The following is a 17,829-nucleotide window of genomic DNA, read 5'->3' as shown; positions in this document are numbered from 1 at the left end:
AGGTTAACTTTACCTGTAGTAACTTAGGAGAACTCTTGTATACAACACACAAATTTTAAGCAGGACATTCTAGCTGCAGAACTCCAATGTATGAGTTGTGCAGACAAAAAAATCCCCAGGCTCTTTAGTTAGACATCAAGTCCATTATGATTTGACCCTGCAAAGTTAATGAAATGCAAACCAATCTACTGGTATATTATTAGTTTTGGCTTAACAGCTACAAACTAAAGCCTCTGGCCTTCCCTTTTTCCAGATGCATTCTAAGCTTTCTTTGGAAAATATGAGCACTTCTTCCTATTAGTAAGCTCAGTAGCTAATTTTCCACCACTCTGCATGGAGATTCTCCTCCTATGTTTGAAGCTTTATTTAAAGCCCTGCAGAAAAGGACTTAGGGGTACTGGTGGAGGAGAAGCTTGGACATGATGCAGCAACATGCACCTTGCAGCCCAGAAGGCAAATTCCATCATGGGCTGCATCTAAAGAAGCATGGCCAGCAGATTAAGAGAGCAGATTCTGCCACTCTGCTCTGCCCTGGTGATTCCTCACTTGGAGTACTGTGTCCAGCTATGGGACCTGCAACACAACAGAGACATGAAACTGCTGGAGTGGATCCAGAGGAGGGCCACAAAGGTATGAGAGGGCTGGAGCACCTTTCCTATCAAGAAACTCTGGGAGCATTGGAGCTGTTCAGCTTGGAGAAGAGAAGACCCTGGGGAGACCTTATAGCTAAATTTCAGTATCTGAAGTGGACCTACAGGAAGGCTGGGGAAGGACTATTTAGAAGGGGCAATGGTTTGAAACTGGAGCAAGGTAGATTTAGGTTGGACATTAGGAGGAAGTTCTTCACAATGAGAGAGGTAAAATACTGGAACAGGTTGCCCAGGGATGTGGTTGAAGCCCTGTCTCTGGAGACATTCAAGATCAGATGCAATGTGGCTCTGAGCATCCTGATCTAGTTGGAGGTGTCCCTGCTCACTGCAGGGGGGTTGGACAAGATGACCATTGAAGGTCCCTTAAAATGCAATGCAATCTGTGAATCTGTGAGATCCTCCTCCTCTGTTTAAAGCTTTATTTAAAGCATGAACACTGAACTGCATTCTGCATACTCTCTCTTGCTGTATTGAAGAGGTGCAAAACATTAGTCACAACAGTTTACAAAGCTGCTTGGATGTATATACCTAAACATTCAATATAAACACAGATTTTTTCATTAGGCAGGTTTTAAAACCATTAATTTTTACAGTCTCTTAATTGTCTTCTGATTAAAAACCTAATTATGCTGACAGGTTGCAGGAGACCATGCAAAACTCTCCAGGCAGATATTCTGGATGAATCTGAAGATCATACACACTCCACACCACCAGCCTTTTCCCCCAGAAAACTGCTGCATCAAGAGCAGGGATAAGACTCACCCAGTTGTATTTTGCTTCTATAACATATGGCAGTAACCAACACAATAGAACGTGCAAGCTAAAAACAATTGGGTTTGTTCTGGTTGGTTTTAATCATCTCTCCCAGCACACAATGCATGGTGCAAATAGTCCAAAGCTGTTGGACAGATGGTCCTGAAACAGACTGTGTTTTAAGAATCTCATAATTGTTACAGAATGTCACATGAAACAAAAAAATAGAGGCTATCACTACTAATAGCCTATCTCAAAGTTCTTTTTCTGACAGCATGTACTGTCTGTCCTGGTCCTTTTCTGAGTGTACAATCTCTCTGTAACCAGTGCATATCTCACCTATCAGCCTGCTGAAATCCTAGCTGGCAAACTCTTTTGCTTTGGAAATGGTGCTGTTAAAAATACATTCCAGAAATAGAAACCAAAACTGCAAAAGCACTATGAATGACGAGCCCCAGCAGCTTAATAGTGTCAGGCTGTGAACATACGAGAGGAGAGAAAGACCTCTGGGATCTTATTTTCTTTCTCTCTGATGTTTCCTCAAAAGATTCTGAAACTGAAATATTTATTGCTGTGTATTTTTCTGGGTTTTTTTTTTCTTTCAAAGAGAGACTGCACAACCTTTGGGTACCACTGTGCAAAGAAATGGTCTACTGATAGACAAAAAAGAACTAGCACTCAATTATGCATATCATATATTATGTGTGATAAAGAACATACTTTTATGATGACCTACCAGCCTCTTTCCAGTTATGGGACTTAATCACTGCCATGAAGGTGAAGGTACTCTTAGCTTTAGATAGTCTCATTTTTTTGTATGGATGAGAAAAAGTAATTTAGCTATGAATAAACAGGAAATTTTATTTGTGCAATTTTCTTGCTTAAGTTGCATAATACAACAAATTGTGTAAAAACATCAGTTGGAAACTTCAATTTTTAATGTCTAAAGTACACAGAGGGAGAGCAGAGATAGCTTTCTCAAGGACAAACATCCCAGTTATACTTGCATATCTCACCACAAATCCTCAGTGCTGTGAAAAACAGAGCATCAAAAATGCACAAGCTCTGAATAAAGCTGCACTGGCATCTGCAGATATCCAGGAGAAAGCCATTTCATTTGAAGTGGAATTTACAGATGCCATAACTCATTGTAACCAAAGGCTTAGGTACTCTCTTGCCACTGCTGTAGAACACTGCAGTAGAAGAGTTCAAGCTATTCTGTTTCCTGGAATGGAATGATTTCTCTCTTATCTGCATTGCCTACAAAAAGAAAAAAAAACAAAACCAAAACACTTTAAAATTTTGGTGAAATGAATGAATTGCAGAAGGCTTAGATGTGCCTTGCTGAACACTGTAGCTTTACAGTGCATCTCTGGAGAGGATGAGGAAATGCTACCACGATAACTCAGCAATGTGTTGCAAAGATGTGTTCTCATCCAGTCTCTTTAAAAATGTTATCAATACACCGTGTGTCAACTTTCCACTCCCCCATAAATCACAATTCAGAGTAAAAAAAGTTATATACATCTAACAGTTTAATGATGTCAGGAAAGCTCTCATGAAAGATGACAGAAGGAAGGAATCCAGGTGTAGACACAGAGACCACAGACTCTCACTGCTGCAGACTTTCAGTAGTAGTTAAGTGCATGCACCCTAATTCATCTAGACTCACTTCACTGCAGAAAAATGGCTTATCCTTATTGCTGTCTGCAAGTGAATTATGAATTTGTTCCAACTTTACAGATTCACAGATTGCATCAGGTTGGAAGAGACCCTCAAAGGTCATCTTGTTTAACCCTTCTGCAGTCAGCAGGGACACCTCCAACTAGGATCAGGCTGCCCCGAGCCACATCAAGTCTGATCTTGAATGTCTCCAGGGATGAGGCCTCAACCACAGCTCTGGGCAACCTGTTCCAGTATTTTGCCACTCTCATCGTAAAGAACTTCCTTATGTGCAACATAAATCTACCCTGCTTTAAAATCATTCCCCCTTGTCCTGTTGCTACAAGCCCTCCTAAACAGACCATCCCCAGCCATCGGGTAGGTTCCCCTCAAATGTTGAAATGTAGCTCTAATGTCTCCCTGGACCCTTTTCTTCTCCAGCCTGAACAGCCCCAACTCTCCCAGTCTGTCTCCATAGGAAAGGTGCTCCAGCACTCTGATCATCTTTGTGGCCCTTCTCTCGATCTGCTCCAGCAGGTTCATGTCCCTCTTGTGTTGCAGGTCCCATAGCTGGACACAGTACTCAAGGTGAATTCTCACCAAAGCGGAGTAGCAGAATCTTCAGGGTTTCCCTTTCATATATATGCTGATGTCTGGATGCCCAAATGATATCTAAGGAATAAAATGTTCTAGGTAACTTCTATCCATGTAGCCTGTTCCTAAGGTGTGCCATAAACTTCCCTGTCTGCCTTTTAAAGGATCATTCTGCAAAGTCACTTTCCCCACTTGGGGGCACTGATGACTGCATGGTGATGAAGACCATTTTGGGGCAATCTAGAAACCAGCATGCATTTAGTGGCACAACATGGAACCAGGTGGGGATATCAGTTCCAACAGACACAGCATGAACACTTCTGTGTTTTACTGTGTTTGATTTTGCCTCAATACAAGTGACTAAGCTGTCAAAAGTCACAGGAGAGAGATGATTTGGGTTTGGGTTTCTGATTTTGTCATGCTCAGCAAGGAGATTCTCTGCTGTGAAGATGGTGTTTCAGTTCCCTGCAGACATAGCACGGTACTGATCCAGTCCCCTGCTCCCCCAGCATGACAGCAAAGGATGGAGAATCAGAGCAAGAACCAGAGTCTGGAGCAGTCTGTTTTCTAAATTAATTACAGTTAGTCTGGTCATCAATCTGTCAGTGGTAAGTTGAGGAAGTCTGCAGCTGTTCTATCCCAGGGATAAGAAGCTTCTGCCAACATCTGTGGAAGAACTTTGCTAGAAATTCCCAAGGCTATTCTGTGCAGTTTATAAATGTGTCTCAAGAAGACTGAGTTCACCCATTCTCCTGATGCTGCATGCTTCACTTGAGTAGAATGAGTCTACAAATGAGCAGAAGAATCAAAGACTAATGAATAGCAGAGCTACTAGCTTTGAGAAACCGATACCGATATTCTAATACAGTTAGAAAATCCTTGCAGCAAAGGACAACCAGTAGTGAATGTCCTTGATGTTTCTAAGCACCATCCAACTGATGTCAATAGATGTCTTGCAGTTAGCTACAGTGACACTTGTGGGAGATACCAGCAAGGCCCAGAAATTCTGTGGTCAGCTCACTGAATTAACTTTTTTCTTATTTAGCAGAGCAGCCTCCTGTTCTTAGAATCAGGAAATTATACATTTCCTTCATGAGCTACCTGATCTTCTGCGAAGACACTGACATCCTAAGTTAGGGCAGGCATGCCCAAAACATATCTAAAAGCATAAGTAATGAAGCACTACAAAGTTATCAGGACCAAAAGATCACTGGAAAGACCACAGCCAATTTACATTGAGATTCAGCTTGATGAACACTAAAATGAAATGTATTGTGTCTATGATCTGCTCATTAATGGCAAAGTAAAACTCCTGTCACCTTACTGAAATCCTCAGGATTTATATATCAAGGCACAATAAATCATCTTCATCATCCATCACCACAAAAGAGTTGCTAATTAGGATGTCAATGGACATCTCCCAGACATGTCTTCAGTTTTTCTTTGTAAATTCCCAAAGAGCTGTCCCCTCAAGTTCTGACACTGAAAAAAAAAAGGTACTTGAATGGGACTGGTATCTGGCCTGACTGCTAATGAGATACAGTCATTGCCAGGGTGCTAATCTCTCACTGGTTCTTTAGTTGAGTGCACTTCGCAGAGCTTGACCAGGACAAGCAGCATCTATCTTAGAGGGTAGCATTCACATACACTACCTAAAATAAACTGGTAGCTTCAGAGAAGGAACAACAACAGTCTGCTTGCTCAAGATTCACCAAGAGGCACAAAAGTGCTGCCTCTCACCTACAGGCAAGAGAAATATTTGTAACTCCTGTTATAATGTCAGTCACTAGGTTACCAAAACACCTGGTTGGAAGATAAAGTGTACTGTGTATCTGCATTCTGATCAATCATTTCATGGCAACTATTATTGTCAACTATTATTGCACCTTTATCAGATGCAATCCTTTTTTGCAGTTGTGATTTATATTCTGACTTCCATAAACTAATTGATATTACCCAAATGTTTGGCCTGAAAGCCATCCAAAAATAACTAGCAATGTTTCCCTAGGGACTGTTATGAGGATAAATGCCTGAACATCTGTGAAATATCTAGGTCTTCTAGTCATTTGTTCCAAAAGAACACTTATAAAGAAGTCTGCAAACACACGTGAAATATTAAAGCCTGAGAAAAGTTACTTGCTGCAGCATATAGCTAGGAGGCATGCCATGAAAACCTCATGACAACACTTTCTAAGTATACCAGCCAACAGAATCATTTGATGGACTTTCAGCGAATGTGTCATCCTGCTGCTAAAGCATGAACCTCCAATCATGTTTGGTACATCTTGGGAAGCTTAGCACATTTCTTCTCTCCATGCCTCATGTGAGAGCGCTCTGACACTTTCAGCCGCCTTATCAGAAGTGTGACATTCACTGGTAACAGCAGAAACGTCATGTTGGAAAGTAAATGCAAAGTGGCTGCATGGCTTTCCTGAAAGATTCTGTTTAATCTAGCTAAATTAGGCTTACAAGTACTTCTCTTGGTATTTGAAATAATGAAAGCTATAATAAAACAGTCACCATATAAACGATTAAGAAGCTTAATCATGGGAAATTACCATCTTGGAGATATCAGTGTTGCTAATGAACCTATTAATCTGAACTAACCTTTCACAGGACCAACTTTCAGTCTCCAAAGAAGCATATATGAAGAAAACAAACCTCCTACTGATGTAATGCAAACTCTCAGCTATCTCTGTTCTCAAGGAGCTACACATCTCTTTTTGCCTTGAAGCATGAGTGGATACATTTTTCGTTTTCTTGTTCAACCCAGAAATCTTTTCTCAGGCAAAACTTCCAGGGAAACCAGTTGAATTTTGTCCAACCAAATACTCAATAAATTGACAGAAGGAATAAAGCACTTTGCCAGCAGCATTCAGAAAGAAAGTCTTTCTGCACAGTTGATTTTAACATAGGGTCTCACTGGGGTGTCTAGGCAGTGGAGCAAGCATTACAAGCCAGCTGAAATGGTCTGATATTGCTCAGCAATTCTTGGGATTTGGCCTACTTGGAGATTTTTCTCTCCCATTCTAATTTTTTTTTTTCTTTTAAGAAATTGAGATGGTAGTAGGAATAGCTCTTCTTGCATTCTTTAGATGACAAACTGCTTGCAGCATGATCGCTCTGTGCTGGTCCAGTGCCTACCGCAATGGTCTCCACTCAGGTTAATGCTCTCACACCTTTTTTACCTTCCTTTCTCTTTCCTTCCTTTTTATTCCCTCCTTTCCTTTCTCTTCCCTTCTTTCCTTCCTTTTTCTTCCCTTCCTCTTTCTTCTCCCCCTCCCTCCATCCCTCTCTTTCATCCCTTCTTCCTTTCCTTCCTTCTTTCTTCCCTTCCTGCCTCCCTTTTCTTCCTCCCCTTTTTTCAATGGCAACTAAAATAACCATAATTTAGAAACCCAACTTCTAAGTAATGACACTGCAGGTGACATTATGCCAAAGCAGAGATACTGAAAAGGAGAAGGCTGTATGAGCTGAGAGGACTCATGACAATAGAGTTTATTGCTGTAGTATTAGTGCAAATGGAAAGGAATCTCAGTTCATTTCAGGGCCTCTGGAAGGTCTGGGTTGATTTGCATTTTATTAGCTAGCATAACAGGGTTATAGAATCAGCAGTAATTGTACTTTGAGAGACAATTTTTGGTGTTGACTATGTAAGAAGGCAATAAAGAAAATCTTATGATGTGTTCATCTTTTAAATTCTGAAATACTGAAAATGACCTATTTGGATACCAAAGCTTTTTGATAAAATGGCTGTGAGCTCAAAGCTTTTCAAATACCTAACTGTGATGACGCTGTTAACATGGTTTTGATATAAATGCAAATGAATTGCTTGTGAACCTCCAGAATAAGGTCTCCCATATGTATTACAGGGGATGGTCTTTGTATTCTTCGAGTCAAGCTGTAAATTAGACAATTTAGTTAATAAAAAGGCCCACTGAGACTTCATTATTTAGCAGACTCACAAATTATTACTCTTGACATCTCTTGGTCTACTAGGCCAAAGAATCCATGAAAATTAAAAAGAAAATTAAAAGTAGCAATTCTGGGTAACATTTTGATGTTATTTACAGACATTAAAAAAATACTCCATTTCCTTATTTTAGTTGGGCTGGATGGAGGAACCTGCAAATTCCAGACCTGTCAGCCTGACCTCAGTGCCCGGGAAAATTATGGAGCAGATCATCTTGGGGGAAATCACAGCGCACCTGAAGGATGGCCAAGGGATCAGGCCCAGCCAACATGGATTTAGGAAGGGCAGGTCCTGCCTCTCCAACCTAATCTCCTTCTACAATCAGGTGACTGCCTGGTGGATGTGGGGCAGGCTGTGGATGTAGCCTACCTGGACTTCACCAAGGCCTTTGACACCGTCTCCCACAGCAAATTCCTGGCCAAGCTGTCAGCTCGAGGCTTGGACCGCAACACTCTGTGCTGGGTTAGGAATTGGCTGGAGGGCCGAGCCCAGAGAGTGGTGGTGAATGGTGCCACATCCAGCTGGTGGCCAGTCACTAGTGGCATCCCCCAGGGATCAGTGCTGGGCCCCATACTCTTTGATATCTTCATTGATGATCTGGATGAGGGGATTGAGACAGACATCAGCAAATTTGCAGATGACACCAAGTTGGGAGCAGATGTTGGTCAGTTAGAGGGTAGAAGGGCTCTGCAGAGGGACCTTGACAGGCTGGACAGATGGGCTGAGTCCAGCATGATGGCATTCAACAAGTCCAAGTGCTGGGTGCTGCACTTTGGCCACAACAACCCCATGCAGTGCTACAGGCTGGGGTCAGAGTGGTTGGAGAGCATCCAAACAGAAAGGGACCTGGGGGTGCTGGTTGACAGCTGGCTGAACATGAGCCAGCAGTGTGCCCAGGTGGCCAAGAAGGCCAATGGCATCCTGGCCTGTATCAAGAATAATGTGGCCAGCAGGAGCAGGGAAGTCATTGTGCCCCTGTACTCAGCACTGGTTAGGCCACACCTTGAGTACTGTGTCCAGTTCTGGGCCCCTCAATTTAAGAAGGACATTGAGACTCTTGAATGTGTCCAGTGAAGGGCAACGAGGCTGGGGAGAGGCCTCGAGCACAAGCCCTATGAGGAGAGGCTGAGGGAGCTGGGATTGTTTAGCCTGGAGAAGAGGAGGCTCAGGGGAAAGCTTATTGCTGTCTACAACTACCTGAAGGGAGGTTGTAGGCAGGAGGGGGTTGGTCTCTTCTCCCAGGCAATCAGCACAGGAACAAGAGGATACAGTCTCAAACTGCACCAGGGGAGGTTTAGGCTTGAGGTGAGGAGAAAGTTCTTCACAGTTCTGAGAAAGTTCTGAGAGTTGTTAGCCATTGGAATGTGCTGCCCAGGGAGGTGGTGGAGTCACCGTCCCTGGAAGTGTTCAAGAGGGGATTGGACATGGCACCTGGTGCCATGGTTTAGTAGTCATGAAGTGTTGGGCAACAGGTTGGACTTGATGATCTTTGAGGTCTTTTCCAACCTTATTGATTCTATGATTCTAAACCTGTGGTTTTATCAAAACAATATGTCTGAGAGGGTTCCCAGTGTCCAACCCAGCAAAACCAAGCAATGAGTTAAAAGTGCCCCATCTAATGCCAGTCCAACCTGCCACATAGCAAACATCACCTCTCAAGAACCACAATGGCCACCTAATTTGGAAAAGCATTGACTTGCACTCTTACTATTATAGAGCTATGGAAGTCTGACTTCAACACAGCTTAGAAGGAAGCCTGAAATAAATCACACAGCCAAATCAATCATGTCATGAAATGCTTATCTGAGTGCAGGACTTCAGAGAGCAAGGCCTGTGCTTGTAAAAAGTTTGAATGAGGGTAACTTTTTTTCTCTGTGCTACTTCCTCAAAGAATTTCCAACTTGAATTCAGCATCCTTTTGGTGTTCCAGGAGAGGAAAAAAAATGGAAACCAAGGAGCAAGCACAAAACTCCAAAATGAGAACCTCACTCACAAACACTCCCTCTTGACAAAAGGATTTTTTCCTGTAGGAATGATTTACAGACTGTTTTTTAGCAAAGTCAGATCAAATGGTTCATAGCTGCCCCATGGAACCATATTTAGCCTTTACAGCCTGCAGTGACATGCCAAGTAATGAGGCTGAACGGTCTTCAGAAAATGTAGAAGAGTGAGAGCAGACTTCTGGCTCAAGAAGTCTGAGAGTTACTGCTGAGCAATACAGACAAGCTTGTGTGCCACAGTGTATGGATCTCCCTCAGGTCCAGACCAAGACTTTGCAATGCATGTCCATGAAACAGAGGGCTACCACAAATCATGTTTTGCTCTGTAAGTAAAGTGCATGCCTTTATCTTGCTTCCTATGACCTACATATATAGCACCTAACAAGGCCCCGAAACTCGACTTGAACAAAACTCTTCAGCACATAACTCTCATTGAAGGAAGAGACCGGCAGTAATCATAGACACTAATTCTCTACTTCAGTGTCATTTCTAGAGTAATGAGCAAGAACTTGTGCACAAATATGTACAAATGTATATATACATATATACAGAGGTACATAAAAGCTTTTAGTAACTTCAGTTTCCCACTGCCTTGGCTTAAAACCTTCACATCCACAGTGACTTACCTGACAATGAAAAACTTATCAGCCTCCGACTTCCTTGTCCCTGGATTGAATCTTCATTGGTGATGCTTTTAAAAATCTGCTGGAAGAAAAATAATTGTGAGAGAAAGTAGTGTCCAGTACACACAGACAAATTGTTTAGTAACTGCCTTTTTAAGAGATTCTTAGTTTTATAACTGAGAATCAATGACCTGACCATTAATCAAAGCAGTGTTTTTATCTAGGTAATCATTTAAGCCCTAGCGACCTAAGTCACCCTTTCCTGGAGATTTTCCTTCAGAAAACAGAATGGTACAAAAATACTACTGTGATTTTAATACAGCAGTCCCTCACCCAAAACAAGAACTGTTTATTAACCAGGAGATAAAAATAGTGCATAAGGATGAGGATGTGGCCCTCACCTTTAAAACAATTTCTGCATTTATAACATCTTATTACTAGTGTACAAAATCTTGTTTCAGAAAGTTTAATGCATACATGTAAGAAAGACTTCCAAGACCTTAGTAACACCCTGTGCAAAATCCAGCTGTGAATTACGATTACAATAAGCATTGAGGAAGATCTGGAAAAAAATAATTTCAAAAGATGACCACAGTTTAGGTTTTAATGTCACTCTTTGCTTAACTGAGTTTACTGGTGGCCTTGCTCTTGTGCAGCTTAGGGCCTAGGCTACCTTGTGGCCATGATCAGAACTGGTAAGCAAGAATATCTTCAAGCCAGTGTCTGGGGTACCAGGAGGAACCTACCATCAAGAATTTTTACTGCTGTTTCCCTGACCAGAGCAAAGGAGATGCTATCAGGAGCCAGGCTCCAAGTCCAGCAGAGAGGTGGAGCTACTATTTCTACCTCCCACCAACTTTGGAGTCACAAACCCAGTGCTGCTCTGCTCCTGGGAAGCTGTAGCTCCTCACCACTCTTGCAGTTCAGCTTCCAGGCAAAAAAAAAAAAAAAAGAAAAAAGAGCATTTATGCAGTGAAGTTCCAATTTCTGCCAGGAAACAGTAACTGAAGTCCCACTCAGCTGTGACTCATTGCTCAGTATATTAAATATTGTGTATTCAAGCTTAACTTACAAAACAAGCTGCTCTTTGCTCCCAGAGAGTGCAAAACCTGGGCAAGGGAGCACAGCAGCCCAGCCAGCAGGGATTAAGCAACAAGCACAGCTGGCTGGTTGAGACACAGATAAAGCCTAGATCATAAATACTATGGGAGAATTTGGGCATCATCATTTAAAAAATGGGCTCTGTTGGATTTGATTGTTTGTCATTTTGTTTCTTACAAAATATTTAAATGGGAAAAAGGGTATTTGGGTAGAGCAGGACTGCAAGCAGCTTCCAATAGAAACATCTAATTACTTGCAACTGCACTTTTGGCTTTCTCAGCTAAGCAGGCCCCCACTGATCTCTGGGGACGTATTTAAATCAGCTTTTGCGTATCTATGAGAATTTTATGACAAGAATTCAGTAACCTTTAGCAGCTGAAGCTGTGATCCTACCAAGGAACAATGACATTTCCTTGTCAAGATGTATTTTTCACACTGTGCCACTGCCTGGCATTTATTACACATTATTCTTTAATGCTTACCACTTGTGGTCTTTTCATGGTTTTGTCCAGGACAGTAACTGAGCCAACCAACCTAGATATGCACACATTAGCAAAATGTCCTTTTTTCCAGTCCTTAAATGTTTCTCTGGGGCTTTAAGATCTGCCAGGAAATCACTATGAAGAGTTTAACAGCCTGTGCTTTGAACAGACTGGGGTGGGTATGATGAGGCCTTGAAAATACCAGCCTGTTCAAAACTTAAATATGTGTTGCTATTAGATGGCCCTTTTGGGGCCATCTCTGCATTAGTGAAACTATACTGAGAGAGTTATACCAGAGTATTGTCATGAATCCTGATGTAGGCGAAGAATCTCCAGCATGGCCAAACCTGCATCAGCAAAGCTTGGCATTGTACCAAGAAAGTAACAAAAAAAAAGGTCCAAATCCACAAATGAAGCAACAGAAAACTAAATGTTTGCTCCTAAAGGATGCTGTGCAGCAGGTATACCCCACACCATCCTGTTAAGTGCTCACCCTTCAGACACACAATCACAGGGTTTATAAACCAGCCTAAACACATGATGTAGCCCTTAGTTTGTCCCAGTGTAACTCTGTGGAAGGCAATGCTCCATCAAGATGCTAGGCATTTCCATCACATCTAGCACCTAACCTTAATTATCTGAAACACACCACACCACCATTTTTGAAGCTTTTCTGATTTTCTTCCTGTCCAGGCAGCTGAGAAAGGAAAAGCACAGCAGAAAGCCTGAGAGACTGACAGTTATTGTTGGGCTGAGACATGGAGCATGTGCCATTAAAGACTTCATACAACCAAGCCAAATGCCCCCTGTACAGCTCTACCATTCCACACCTGTGCTCCCCATTCTCTGGTGGCCTGGTGGCACTGGTATGCCATCTGCCCCACACATACACTGCATCTTCTCACCCATGACACAGGTCCTCAGGCAGGGCAGGGCACATGCCAGAGGTGGCTCAAGAGCAGGTAGATGTTCTCTCTGAAGGAAGGAGCAATTGATTATGCATGGATGTACCCATGGAAGGATATGAGGAGGGCCAGGGAAGCGATTACACTTTCATATTGGCATTTCAAGGAGTTGGAGAGAACAGTGGGGGAGGAAGGGAATCAAATCTCCTGACATTAAGTCTGACTTTCTGAAAATGAAAATAGCTATTTGCTGCAGTTTGGAATCACAGTTTTCTGCTGCAATACCAGACTGTCCCTTAGCAGTGAGGACAAGGCTAACAGATCTTGATGCAGGGTATGACTAAAGAGGGCACATGGTCACCACCACTCACCAGCCACCACACCAAACAGGATTCTTAGTGTCTTGAGGCCTGTGATGAGGAAGTGCATGGGTCATACTCTTCCTGCTTGCCATTTATCATAAAAGAAATTCAGGCTGATTTTAGTAGCTACAATGTAATTACATTGGGAGTTTTATCACTGTAAGTAAACCTTGAATTTAGGTATCAAAAGGCAAAAAACCCTCTGCCTTCTGAACTGCCACTTAAAACACGGTTAGTTGAGAGAACATTCATCTGGTCACTTGACACCCTATGGGCTTGAAGTCCTTGGCTGGAAAAGGAATAAATGTGATTTTCCCTAAACAACTTTGTTGCTCTTTTATGCCCTTGAAGAGAGAGCTCAGTCTGAATTAGTTCAATATTTTTAGTTTTCATTATCATGTTTGCACACAGTGCAGCCCAGCCCAATGATTTGACAAGTCCTGCTGATACTAAGCAGGGTGAATATGCTTCTTTTCCATGTTTCTGTTGCACCTAAACATGAAAAGATGGAAAGTTAGGTGCAACTTCAAGCCTAACTTAATCTCTAGGAAAACTGAAGGTTTCCTGAAGCAGACTGAAACCTCATTTTGCTTTCCCTGCTTGTAATCAGGGCTAGTGCATTGCCACTGATGGGAGTGCAGCACTCAGAGAGTATTGGTACTTCCAGTACACATACACTGTAAAATCTTCTTCTGGTCTGCTGGAGTTTCCCAACCTCTGGAGCGTGGCAAAAGACAACTGCCAGACCTACAAAACATAGGAAGGTACTTGAGGCCAGATTCAGGCACCTCTGGACCTGCAGAGCTCAGGAAAAGGTCCACATGTAGTAGCACTTTCAAATTATTTTCAGTAGAGAGTAAAAAGAAGACAGGAACTGACAGAAAGCTAAAAATAAATGTCTTGTCCTGGTATCACTTTTCCTTGTGAGTAGTTCCTGCAAATGCTGGAGTGGAGTTATGTGACCCTGAATGAGAAAGGAGGCAGGCTTCACAGGAGCCCCTGAGACTCCCTTGCTCTTTAGCCATAATATGTGTTATGGGGAAAAAAAAAAAAGAAAAGAAAAGAAAAGAAAGAAACTTGAGAAATCCCAGAATACTACAGCCCATCAGCTCTTGCTGACACAAAATTCCAAGTACATTGCTTAAAGCAGAAGCTAAGAAATAGAGATGCTCATAGCTAATTAAAACCTTCTCCTAAAATACCTTACCCTCCACCAGTCTAACTAGGTATGTGGAAGAGTACCAAGGACAATGCTCTTCCTCCTGAAAGTGGCTTACAGAGCACATCTTGGGTGCCCCTGTTCAGCATCTCTGTACCTCAAGGCAATGATGAGGCAAATATTTTTGGACACACATTTGGTCCTGCTGATATTAAATGGGATGAACATGATATTATTACTTGTTTCATGCACAGTTAGATATGCACAGCTGACACGCAAGCACTTACTCCACTTCCTACACACAGCACAGAAGAACACTGTTAATGCTTTAGTTGTGATGTTTTGTAACACACTTCCCCCTCCAGGAGGACATTTTTGGCCCTGGTGAGTACACAAAGACTCAAAGCTAAGCATATTTTTCTTTTCCCATAAGTAAAAGAAACACCTGGTTAAAGAAATCTTACTTTTCACTAACAGCCAAAACATTTCTGTATCAGTAGTTTCTGCTGCAAAAGAGTGATAATGTTTAATAATCAGAACTGATATAAATTATCTCACATCAGCCAGTACAACTTGCTTTCAAAACAGAAAACTGCAGTGATACTAAGAACAGTGCTGCACTATTTGCTTTTGCATTTGTTGACTTCATATAGTGAACATCATGGACGTGATGTCATGGTCACTCCAATCAAGTTCCAATTTTGAAAGGTGGTATTTAAATTCTAGACTGTTTTACACTAACAGCAGAGTGTGTAACTACAGTAATATTTAATGCAGATTAAATTGGTGCTTTAACCTGGCAAAGTTCTAGCCAGGAGCTTCTCTTTCAAACAGCAAATCTAGTAACACATCAAAGTATTCAGAGAAGCTCACACTTACAGGTGGTACTAACTAAACCTGTATTGAACCTTTATTTAGCCTGGAGAAGAGAAGGCTCAAAGGAGACCTTATTGCCCTCTACAACTACCTGAAGGGTGGTTGTAGCCAGGAGGGGGTTGGTCTCTTCTCCCAGGCAACCAGCACCAGAACAAGAGGACACAATCTCAAGCTGCACCAGGGGAAGTTCAGGCTTGAGGTGAGGAGAAAGTTCTTCACAGTTCTGAGAAAGTTCTGAGAGTTGTTAGCCATTGGAATGGGCTGTCCAGGGAGGTGGTAGAGTCACCGTCTCTGGAGGTGTTCTAGAGGGGACTGGACACTTTGTGCCATGGTAGTCATGAGGTATTGGGTGACAGGTTGGACTTGATGATCTTTGAGGTCTTTTCCAACCTTATTGATTCTATGATTCTATGAAGATAGAAGTCTACAATGAAAGAAAACAAAAGTACACAAGTAGAGCAGCAATGTATTTTCTGTTTGTATGGAATGGCTCTGAGGATGAAAAGTAATAGACAGGAGCATTGCCCAAAGGGAAAGCTGTGACCTATGCTTGATGCAAATCATAAGTCAAAAATAGCCTCAATTCAGTCCCAAATTGTGCATCAGCAAACAGAAAAACTGTTGCTAGATGTGCCAGAGTTAAAAACGTGAAGCTACAGAACTAGGGCAAAAGACAGTCTGTCCAGTAACTGCCTGCACTGTGCTTTAAGCTCTAGTTCTCTGTTCCCTGCTCTTCCAGAGCACTAAATTTGCACCCAGATTTAAAGCAAAATAAATAAGGTTAACAGCCTGAATTCGATGGTCAGGAAGAAAAGCAGAAGCTCACATCTTCTTTCATCTGCTTACCTCCCTTAGTTAATCTGAGATGTAAGGACAGGTCCCAAACTGCCCAGCACAACACAAAGTACAGGTGTCACAAAGAGATCTTGAGAAAATTATTCTCCCTTAACACTTCTCCTGCCTTTTACTGTTGCCTTCCTGATTTCACTGAACTCTTAACTTTAGGACAACTCTCTAAGCAACCAGAAAAAGGCTTGCATTTTCCACAGCTCAGCAGCAAGGAATCTTTCCCCAGTGAAAGAATGCAAGACGTGATCCCAAGTTCACACTTCATATCCTATCATTCTCCTTGAGAGTGAAATTCTCAGCAAATCTGCAAATGGGAGAATACTCACATTTCCTCTCAAGTGCTGCACTTAAAAAGAAATAGTTTTTGAAGAAAAATGGACTCAAACACAGACTGAATACATGCTTCCTTTCTCTCCATCACTCGACTGCTTCCACATTTTGGGAATACAGGGCACACAAAGATGCAAGGGAAAACTGTGAAAGGAGAAAATGGGAGCCCAAGGTGCATGACTGACCCTGACAGAATGATGGCTATAATCCCAGGCACCACTTTGAAATCTAGCCTTAATTAGTGGCAGTGCTTCAGATACAACCCTCACCCTGCTAACAGAATTCTCCAGCTCTTGAACACAATATACTCCACTCATCGTGTTAGCTCGTTAAGCCGCTATGCTGGCTTTCCAGTATTTCTCTATCAGGTGCTTCCAAACAGAAACCAGTTCCTCTAGCAGCAGCCTAACCCCCTGATGGGCTCTCCATGGCCAGATTCCATCCCTGAAGGACTGTGACCACACGCATGCAGAGTCTTCCTCTTGTGTCATGGTCAGCACCTTCTAACTGTGTAACACACCACTTTCTCAAAGCCATTTCCTAATCCAGGGGACAATTTGTCTTTTGTGGGCACATGGCAATTGCCCTTTACCTGCAGAAAGTCCCTTTTGCCTCATCTTGCAGCAGTGGTCATTGATTACTTCATTTATTCTCAGGAGACAGAGTTTTTTCATTCCATAACCTCTCTCCTAGAAACTCTTAATCAAAGGTAGCAAGGAGGTGAGCAAACCCTTTTTTTCACATTTAAAATGTCATTAATTCTTTCAGCAGATTCTAGCCAACAAACCCTGGCAGCCAAACTAAATCACCAGAAAACACAGCTTCTTAGTATCATCAGTAAAGTCCTCTAGAAGGCAACTATCAACAGGGTTATGACAAGAGGGCATTCAGTGACAGTACATACCAAGTGTATGAGGTCTCCACATTGGCATGGAGGTATTTCATATTCCCCACCCTACCCTGTGTGGGTAGAATGGTATTTCAGCATAACCAGAAGCAAGAAGAGGGATGTCAAGAACAATGACTTCCAATCAGAACAAAATTGAGGACTGAGGCAACAAATCAGTATCTCCTACAGAGCCCAGTATCTTTTTCTTCCAAAATGCTATTAGTTTCAGCTTTTTAATTGTTTCAACAGTTCTGCCTAATAAATTCAGCTATCCTTTGGCAGCAGAGGAAAAGCTTTGATCAGAGATTCCGATCTTCACTTGTTCTTTGAAATGTCTTTTAAATAAACTCTTAGATTTTCAGATACTTAAACAGCCACATGTGCATATGGAGTGGCTTTGGATCATGCTTTCTAGGTTGATGGTTGGACTACATCTAAGTAGAAGCCCATTTTTTTTCTGGGAGGACTGGTTTCTGCAGCATATCTCACCAAGCATTCAAACACTGGCTCTGGGGCTGCATGCTGCTTGAGGTCAGTGACCTTCTGAATGTCAATGAGTCTCTCAGCAAGTTTCAAATTGTTCAAAGCATGGCAGTAGCTCACAGCTCCTATGTGTAAAAT

At 42.2% G+C, this 17,829-nt stretch overlaps 1 protein-coding gene across 6 annotated transcripts in view; it reads right to left on the bottom strand.

Moving 5' to 3' along the window:
• The window catches only part of HECW1 (HECT, C2 and WW domain containing E3 ubiquitin protein ligase 1), a 290,701-nt gene that overhangs the window by 97,872 nt on the left and 175,000 nt on the right, over positions 1-17,829 (bottom strand). For 4 of the 6 annotated variants that reach the window (XM_054160975.1, XM_054160974.1, XM_054160972.1 and 1 more), the window contains one exon: positions 10,259-10,337. In XM_054160975.1, coding sequence (XP_054016950.1) covers positions 10,259-10,337 — 79 coding nt within the window. The remainder of the gene's footprint in view (positions 1-10,258; positions 10,338-17,829) is intronic. The other 2 variants (XM_054160973.1, XM_054160976.1) reach the window with 1 other exon arrangement.

Source organism: Dryobates pubescens, chromosome 4 (genome assembly GCF_014839835.1).
Source record: "Dryobates pubescens isolate bDryPub1 chromosome 4, bDryPub1.pri, whole genome shotgun sequence".
Lineage (NCBI taxonomy): Eukaryota > Metazoa > Chordata > Aves > Piciformes > Picidae > Dryobates > Dryobates pubescens.
The sequence above is the reverse complement of the archived record's forward strand: the minus strand, read 5'-3'. Positions and strand labels throughout refer to the sequence as shown.